We start from the raw sequence: 10,383 nt of genomic DNA on the forward strand, positions 1-10,383 counted from the left end.
CTTTTGACACTGGGGCAAGGTCCATAATAGTCTAAAAATACTCAGGTTAATGAAAACATAAAAATTTAGACTCGAGATGCAACATGACCACTTTGCCTCTATCGTGGAAATTATCAATATTTTTATCTTCCTCATTTATTTACCATCATAAACATCATTCATTCATTCCTTAGGCCTATTTAGACCTTAATACATAAAAAAAACCCACTCGTAGGAGTTCACCAAGCGAAATTATGAAATTACCCCTGGTCCTCATTATCGTGTCTACTTCTAGTTATGTGCCTATGGAGATCGAGATTTCACAGATTCACTTCTGAATTACCCTTTTAACTCAGTAATCAACCTCAATTGGCATTTGTAAACTTTATTAGCTATCGTATCAAAATACGGGGTACTACAGAAAGATGAGGAATTCATGGAAGCCCTCTGTTTCTCATTCAATAAATCTTCAAATTTCATTTCCATATCAAAATTTCCTTTTTCCAAAATATCAATTTTCTTTTGGTGTGCTTTAAAATCCTTTTCCAAATTTTCATTTTCTTTTTCTAACTCAATTTTTGTTTTCATCAAAAATTCATTTCCAACATCAAGTATGGAAATAATTTTTTTGTTCCTCATATTCATTTTCTCAAACTTAAATGCTAAATACTCAAAAGCATCATGCAATTTATCAAAAGCATATGAATTAAGTTCACAAGATGAAGAAGTTACCTTTATCTCTTCAAGAGCCATGATGCATAATTCAATTTGATTTGAGGATTTATCTTCACTTGATTACTTGTTTGCATTTGCCATGTTGCTTGTTGAGCATTGATTCTCACAAAACTTGTCTTCCAATGCCTTTTCCTCCTTTGTTTCTCCATATAACTCTTCTAATTTTTCTCAAATTTCCTTGGCACTTTTGCACATGAACACTCTATTGTATTCTCTATAATCAAGTGCACAAGTGAGAATGTGCATGGCCTTAGACTTCATTTGTACTCTCCTCATTTCAGCTTCAGTTCACTTATTTCTATCTTTGGGAGTTTTCTCACCATTCACCGAATTTGTAATCATAGGAATGAAAGGACCATCAGTAATGACATCCCAAATCTCATAGTCATAAGCCCTAATATAAATGGACATTCTAGTACTTCAATAAGGTTAGTTTGATCTATCAAATAGAGGAGGTATATTAATGCATTGACCCTTAGCATCAACAGAGTTTTCTAGAGCCATTTGGATCTCCCCTAAGGATGTTATGTTAGGGATTTAAATCATGCTAAGACAAATCATACGCAGCAGAATATTATTAAATTTTAATCCCCAAAGCCATGGATCACTTTAATTGAAACTAATCTAGAAAAACCACAAAAGAAATTTTGACATACCTAAAATTCTGCTTTCTTTGGTGGAGTTCTCCTTGGCTTTTCATTTTAACTTTTGTACACCAACTAGGACTTATCAAACCACAGTAGAACAGTTGTCCTGCCTCTAATGGTGATCCACATAGTGATTTACTGAAATCTCTTCACTAAGAATGTGCGAATCCCTAAGCCGAAGTTTGTGCTAGCAAACTCTCAACTTTGAGCTTCCTCGTGTTTCTCTCTCTTTAGCTATGATCTTATCTCAACACATGTGAAAATAAAATAGAACTTTTCTATATATTTAAAAGGTGGTTAAGGAATTCTTTTATAGAGTTAATTGACCTACTTTATAACCAATAAGGATTATAAGATGTCTTGGGCTAATTGGGCCTTTATTTAATACTATATCAAATCATATTTGATTTAGCTCAATACTTAATTGGATTAGGCCTCTATAAAATCAATTAGATCACATCCAATTGAATTTAAATTAATTTCAACAATTCACCTTATGTGTGTGACCCATTAGGTTCCCAACATGTTAGCTATAAATATAAATTAATTCAATTAAGAATTTATATTTATATTTATAGATCATGAGTGACATTTAGCAATGCATCATGACCACCCAAATGTCAAGAGAGTTAATATGATTTCACTAAACTTTCAATGTATAGTATCTCAGTGTACTTCGATCCTTTCATCATATATCCCATATAAATAGAAAGTCTGGCTCAATGTCTACTTTCTAACTTATCCATATTAGTCCTGCAGCTTCTATATTCACCTATCAAGATTGCCTTGCCCAAGGACTTTTAATCAATATAAGCCAGGAGCAAATGAGATATGTCCCCTTCAAATCACTTGGGATGATGAATCCTCTCTGGACTACTCATTCATCTTCGCATGTTTCATGCCATACCCAAAAGCACCCTGTTTAAGCATCTAGTCATCTCTAGACCCATAGAGGTGAAATCAAAGCATGACAATTCACATACAAGATGACCTGGTATCACATGTCTAAGGATTACTTACACTACTGACCCATGAGTGTATTTTCGTAGACACTTGAGTGAAATACCAAATGGAACTCTCATAGCGGGTCATGTTCAGTGAACTTGTTCCTTAACAAGCACCTACATGCTATCCCCAAGTATCTCACATACTTCCACTTATAAGATCAATTGTTTACTTCTAAATTAAGGAGGCTTAGCATGTACTAGCCTTTAAGCATTGTCAATGCCCTTATTCTCGACAATACAATGACCAGGAACATATTTAGGAACAAGGCTTTGATGCATAAGAATCTCATAATTATAACCTTTATAATTTCTTTGCAAGGCCATTATGTTTCAAGGACTTTATCTACATAAGTCTCTCATAACTCTTTACAAATAAACTCATGGATACAGAAATACCTCATACATTATATAACATATCCGTAATGTATTTAACATGAAATATGACTAATTAATATAGTGTTTTACAAGCACAAAATCGATTGGCTTACAGGGCTTACACTAACAATCTCCCACAAGCACTAAAGCCAATCGCCCATGTATCTAATACCAAAGCCTTCCAAGTGGTGATCATGTTACTGCTAGGACAGAACTTTAGTGAGAGGGTTAGCTAAGTTGTCCTTCGTGGGTACTCTCTCTATATTAATATCACCTTTTCCAATGATTTCTCTGATCAAGTGATAACGTCGTAATACATATTTAGATCGTTGATGAGACCTTGGTTCCTTTGCTTGCGCAATGGCTTCATTGTTGTCACAGTACAAAGTTACAAGATCAACAATGCTAGGAACCACACCAAGTTAAGTTACGAACTTCTTGATCCAAACTCCCTCCTTTGCTACCTCAAACGCGGAGATGTATTTAGCCTCGGTTGTAGAATCTACAATTGTTGCTTGCTTGGAACTTTTCCAGCTAATAGCACTGCCATTTATGGTAAATATAAATCCACTTTGCGGTTTGCTGTCATCCTTATCAGATTGGAATGTAGCATCTCCATATCCTTTAACTTGGAGTTCAACCCCTTCATAAACTAAGAAAACATCCTTAGTTCTTCGTAAGTTCTTAAGGATATTTTTCACAGCAATCCAGTGATTCTCACCTGGATTTGATTCGTATTTGCTCATGACACTCAAAGCATACGCCACATCTAGTCTAGTACATAACATGGCATACATGATGGATCCTATAGCCGATGCATACGATATCCTATCAATCCTCATCCTCTCATCTTGTGTCTTTGGACACATATCCTTTGAGAGATGAATGCCATGTGACATAGGCAAGTGTCCCTTTTTAGACTCGGTCATGCTAAACCTCTTTAGCACCTTGTCTATATAAATGGATTGGGACAATCCTAACAGCCTCTTTGATTTATCTCTATAGATCCTTATTCCTAGAACATAGGTCGCTTCTCCCAAATCCTTCATGGAGAATTGTTTGGATAGCCAGATTTTGACAATCTGTAGCATCGGTATATCATTTCCTATTAATAGTATATCATCAACATAAAGTACTAAAAATACAACTGCTTGTCCATTTACCTTTTTTTAAACACATGGATCATCAGGATTCTTGATGAAATCATATTCTTTAATAGTTTCATCAAATCTAATGTTCCAACTCCTAGATGCTTGCTTTAGCCCGTAAATGGACTTTTGGAGTTTTCATACTTTATGCTGATTCTCTTTAGATGTAAAAACCTTTAGGTTGTGTCATATACACTTCCTCTTGAAAATTCCTGTTAAGGAATGCTGTCTTTACATCCATCTACCATATCTCATAATCATAATATGCAGCAATAGCAAGCAAAATCCTAATGGATTTAATCATGGCCATAGGTGATAAGGTTTCCTCATAATCGATTCCTTCAACTTGGTTGTAACCTTTAGCAACCAACCTAGCCTTGTATGTTTGTACATTACCATCCATGTCAATCTTTCTCTTAAAGACCCATTTGTATCCTATGGGTTTTACCCTTTCAGGTGCATCAACCAAAGTCCATACTTGGTTGACATGCTTGGCATCCGTTTCGAATTTCGTGGCCTCTAGCCACTTATCAGAATCAATATCAAATATTGCCTCCTCATAAGTAGTAGGCTCTTTGTCAATTGGCAAAGCATCTCTTTCCATCATAAATCTATATCTCTCTAGAAGTTGTCTCTATCTTGTAGATCTACGGAGCACTTATGTTTCTTGAGTGCTGGTTTGAGCATCCAATGCTTCAACTGTTGACTCAGGTTCCAAAGGGATGTCAGTTTATGGTTCTTGAACCTCTTCAAGAATTATTTTACTCCCACTAATCCCTTCAAGTAAAAACTCTTTTTCTAAGAAAGTGGCATGTTTCGAGATAAACACCTTTTGCTCGTTGGGATTGTAAAAATAGTATCCTACAGTTTGTTTAGCATACCCTACAAACTTGCATTTGTCTGATCTAGCTCCAAGCTTAACAGATGATGCACATTTTACATAAGCTGTACATCCTCGAATCCTTGTATAAGACAAGTTTGGCCTTTTTCTGTACCACGTCTCATATGGTGTCTTATCAATCGATTTGGTTAGAACCTTGTTAAGAAGGTAAGCAGCAGTCTTTAGTGCATATCCCTAAAAGGATATCGAAAGGTCTGCCCTACTCATCATGGAACAAACCATTTCCAACAAGGTTCGATTTCTCCTCTCTGACACTTCATTGTGTTGTGGAGTTCCAAGTGGATTCCATTGTGATAGAATACCATGTTCCGTTAGATAATCTAGAAACTCTTGACTAATTTTCCTCACCTAGAGATATCCCTAGAAGAACTCGTATCTACAAGCTTTTCGAGGAAATCCCATCATCGGAACTGCCGCACCATTTGCAAGATAAATGTGGCATGCTATGACAAGATAAAATGATGATATCTACACAAGATATTCTCCTCCTCGATCCGATCTAAGGGTGAGAATACTCTTCCCAGTTTGTTTCTCAACTTCAGCCTTAAACTCTTTGAACTTTTCAAAAGCTTCAGAATTGTACTTCATTAGGTACACATAACCAAATCTAGAATGGTCATCTGTAAACGTAATGAAATACGAATAACCTCCTCTGGCTGGTGTATTTAAGGGTCCACATACATCTGAATGTATTAGGCTTAAGAGCACACCTGTTCTTTCAGCCTTTCCAGTAAAATGAGTCTTAGTCATCTTACTAAGGAGACAACATTCACAAGCTCCATATGATTCATAATCAAATGGATCTAGATAACCTTGCTTATATAACTTAGTTATCCTTGTCTCATTGATATGACCAAGTCTACAATGCCAGATGTAGGTTTGATTTGGATTATCCTTTCTAGCTTTCTTAACATCTATATTGAGCATTGGGCTATCAAGATCCATAATATAAAGTCCTCCATGACATGTTACAGATCCATAAAATACATCATTTAGAATGACAGTGCAACAATTGCCCTTCATACTAAATTCAAAATCATTATTCTTAGCTAGGTATGAAACTAAAATGATTTTCTAGTTAATGTTGGTACACAATAGCACTTTTTTATCTCCAGCACTAAGCCCTATGGTAAAATAAGATCACAAGTCCCAACGGCAACTACTGTAATTTTTTCACCATTGCCTGCTCTTAGGACTACCTCATTTTTACCAAGCTTTCTATTATCCTTTAAAGCCTTTATTTCAGCACATAAATGCGATCCACATCCTAAATCTATTATCCAAGATATAGGATTGATAGTAGAAAGATTAAGCTCAATCATATTTAAAGTTATCTCTTTACTTGTCAAGGTTGTACCTTTCCATTTATTAAGAACTTTTCTCAAAGTGATATACTAGTCCAAACATTTTAGGCTGATGGCATCAAGTGTGCCAAGCAAGTAGCAATTATTATACCTATTCTAATAACCTTTAAATATAGAAAAAGTATTTGTATTAGCCTTTCATGTTATAAATCAATTTAAGACGAGGTATTAAATTTTACATTGATTCTCCCACTAATTTTTCATAATAATAGCCCTCACTATTATTCAAAAATTTCTACTAGGTATTTCTAGTGGGTTGGGACCCCTTTCGAATTATTGCAACCTTGAGTGACTCAACAAATCACAATAAGCCTAATTGGGTAGATAAAGTAGCTTATCAATTGAATCCACATGAAACTCCCAGATCAGTTAGGTGACAATTCATTGTCTAAATGCATCATATGCATTTCACCTAACCTTGCCTCTAAGACCATGTGGTCAAGTGTGACACATCCGAACCAAATAGGTTTAGTTGAGTAAGACCCACTAATAACTCAAACATGCCCGTGTAAAGGTTTGACATTGAGTGACTCAACAAGTCTCCAATTAAAAAGGTAGCCTGGTTATCTTGTTATATGGTGGAAGGCAACTTAATTATACGAAGCATGTGACTCAATGTTTTAATGAGGGATTTTTGTTATTGCTTTTATCTTGTTATTTAGGTCTGATCGAATTTGGCATGCGTAGCATTTATAATATTGCATAAAATAAATCTATCTCATGCATACTACTACGATGATTATGGACTTTTATCTAATCAAATTTCCTTAAGCCATCGAAGGAAATTAGTTGGTCAAATCCTAAGGGATTACATACAAATATCACCATATCTTGTAGTCTTGTAATCTTCATGTCTCCTTGGCACCTTCATCCTTCATTCTTGGAATTACAAAATTTTCTTCCTAATCTAATCTTATAAATTCTAATTACATAAATGTAAAGAAACCTCAAGTTACATTTTAGGGGAGTAAGATGAGAAGAGAATTTTACAACTCTTGAATAAAATAGAGGAAAGGCAGGGCACACACTCCCTATTTATAAAACAAATACCAAATACATTCAACCATAACCATCCATAACACATTATAGTGGTCTAAGTCCATAATCATCCTCATACATTCATAATCATATAATGAACATATAAAACTTATATTCAATTCAAATTGAAGATCTCATATGTCATTTGGCAATAATATTACTCAACCTTTGAAGATATTAATCGAAATAATTTGATGTCCAAGTCCCATTAAATGTCTTGCGCCAATTTAGAAGTCCTAGTCCTACTAGGAATTAAATTAAGCATAGACTTTGTAATCCTAAACCTTTTAGGACTATGAATTTAAACTTGACCCTTATTCTCAATAGGAGTTCTAATCATATTAGAAATTTAATATTCAAAGGAATCCTAATCCAATTAGGCTTTCTAATCTTATTAGAAAATTTAATCCTTGTCCTCAATTTTTACAATTCTAGTCCAACTAGAATTAGATCTTTATGGACAAGAGTCCTATTTCTTTTCCAATTTGATTTTAGAATCTTATTTGAGGCAATCCTAAACTCTTTAGGATATATTCCATTACAATTAGGAGTCTAAATTCAGGTCACAACCAAATTAGTACATTTCTTAATTATATAGAGAAGAAATAGCACAAGCTAGTGTAATTTTATTGGGTCTGCATCACCTATGCTGTCCCAAATCCTTTGAAGCTCCATACTCCATTGTTTGCTGCGATTTTGGCACAAATTCAGAGACATCCCATGCCCCAAATATCATGCCAAAAAGCTCTCAAAACCTCAGCAAATTCGGAATACAAATAGCCATGATTTTTCAAGTCCTTGTCACACAAGAATACAATTCCAGCAAACTGTTTGTGCAGAAACATCATCAAATCACCACAAAAACGAAGTAATTAAATGCTGAAAATTTTCAGAGGTTAAGATCATCCTCTTGACATTCTACCCTCCAAAAATCAGTTTCAAACTTCTTCTCTAAGTCCCTCAAAAAAATTTCCAAATCAGATCACGTTATGCTGCCAGATTTTTTTAGATTTGGATTCTCTTAAAACAAATCTATAAAATCTTTAAGGACTTATTAAATCTAGATTTTAAATCCATAAATCAAGACTTTAAAGGCCTTTTGAAACATAAATTAGTTTTGAAAAAATCCATTCAGAATTAATCTGAATAATTTTTCAAACTTTGCATCAAATCGACATATAAACAAAACAATTTTTGTAATCTTCAACAACTAACCATAAAACTAGATTAAATCAATTAAAGGAGGCTCTGATACCACTGTTGGGGATTTAAATCATGCTAAGACAACTCATACGCAGTGGAATATTATTAAAATTTAATCCCCAAAGCCATGGATCACTTTAATTGAAACTAATCTAGAAAAACCACAAAAGAAATTTTGACAAACTAGAAAGTCTACTTTCTTTGGTGGAGTCCTCCTTAGCTTTTCATTTTAACTTTTGTACACCAACTAGGACTTACCAAACCACTTCAGCACAGTTGTCTTGCCTTTAATGGTGATCCATATAGTGATTTGCCAAAATCTCTTCACTAAGAATGTGTGAGTCCCTAAGCCGAAGTTTGTGCTAGCAAACTCTCAACTTTGAGCTTCCTAGTGTTTCTCTCTTTTTGGCTATGATCTTATCTCAACACATGAGAAAATAAAATAGAACTCTTCTATATATTCAAAAGGCGGCTAAGGGATTCTTTTATAGAGTTACTTGACCTACTTTATAACCAATAAGGATTATAAGATGTCTTGGGCTAATTGGGCCTTTATTTAATACTCCATCAAATCATATTTGATTTAGCCCAATACTTAATTAGATTAAGCCTTTATAAAATCAATTAGATCACATCCAATTGAACTCAAATTAATTTCGACAATTCACCTTATGTGTGTAACCCATTAGGTTCCCAACATGTTGGCAATAAAAATAAATTAATTCAATTAAGAATTTATATTTATATTTATAGATCATGAGTGGCATCTAGCAATGCATCATGACAACCCAAATGTCAGGAGAGTCAATATGATTTTCACTAACCTTTCAGTGTATGGTATCTCAGTGTAATTTGATCCTTTCATCATATATCCCATATATATAGAAAGTTTGGCTCGGTGTCCACTTTCTAACTTATCCATATTAATCCTACAGCTTCTATATTGACCTATCAAGATTGCCTTGACCAAGGACTTTTAATCAATATACGCTAGGAGCAAATGAGATATGTCCCCTTCAAATCACTTGGGGTGATGAATCTTCTCTGGACTACTCACTCATCTTCGCATGTTTCATGCCATACCCAAAAGCACCTTGTTTAAGCATCTGGTCATCTCCAGACCCATAGAGGTGAAATCAAAGCATGACAATTCACATACAAGATGACCTGGTATCATAAGTCTAAGGATTACTTACACTACTGACATATGCGAGTATTTCCATAGACACTTGAGTGAAATACCAAATGGAACTCTCATAACGGGTCATGTTCAGTGAACTTGTTCCTTAACAAGCACCTACATACTATCCCCAAGTATCTCACATACTTTAACGTATGAGATCAATTACTTACTTCTAAAGTAAGGAGGCTTAGCATGTACTAGCCTTTGAGCATTGTCAATGCCTTTATTCTTGACAATACAATGACCAGGAACATATTTAGGAACAAGGCTTTGATGCATAAGAATCTCATAATTATAACCTATATAATTTCTTTGCAAGGCCATTATGTTTCAAGGACTTTATCTACATAAGTCTCTCATAACTCTTTATAAATAAACTCATGGATAAAGAAATACCTCATACATTATATAAAATATCCATAATGTATTTAACATGAAATATGACTAATTAATATAGTGTTTTACAAGCACAAAATCAATTGGCTTGTAGGGCTTACACTAACAATCGCCCACAAGCACTAAAGCCAATCGCCCATGTATCTAATACCAAAGCCCTCCAAGTGGCGATCATGTTTTTGTTAGGACAAAACTTTAGTGAGAGGGTCAACTAAAGAAGCACCGCAGCGAGAATTTCGGGACTACTTGAGAGTTTCTCGCTGCAACGAGAATCCATTTTTGCTACAGCGAAATTCCTCACTGCAGAGAGAATTCTTTTTCACTGTAGTGAGAAACAAGGCTGGTTTGTGTCCCCACCACCTGAGAGTTTCTCGCTGAAGCAAGAATGCGAGATTCATGGTAGATGA

At 34.7% G+C, this 10,383-nt stretch overlaps 1 protein-coding gene across 1 annotated transcript; it reads right to left on the reverse strand.

The window, feature by feature from the left end:
* Window positions 4,133–4,495, reverse strand: LOC108661148 (uncharacterized mitochondrial protein AtMg00820-like). The gene has a single exon (XM_018117039.1). The coding sequence runs from the start codon at window positions 4,493–4,495 to the stop codon at window positions 4,133–4,135; it is 363 nt and encodes a 120-aa protein (XP_017972528.1).

The sequence above is a fragment of the Theobroma cacao genome, chromosome 3 (genome assembly GCF_000208745.1).
Source record: "Theobroma cacao cultivar B97-61/B2 chromosome 3, Criollo_cocoa_genome_V2, whole genome shotgun sequence".
NCBI classification, from domain to species: domain Eukaryota; kingdom Viridiplantae; phylum Streptophyta; class Magnoliopsida; order Malvales; family Malvaceae; genus Theobroma; species Theobroma cacao.

Excerpts from the sequence above, each read along its gene's own strand:
- LOC108661148 (XM_018117039.1), bottom strand. The coding sequence starts at position 4,495 with ATGGAAAGAGATGCTTTGCCAATTGACAAAGAGCCTACTACTTATGAG.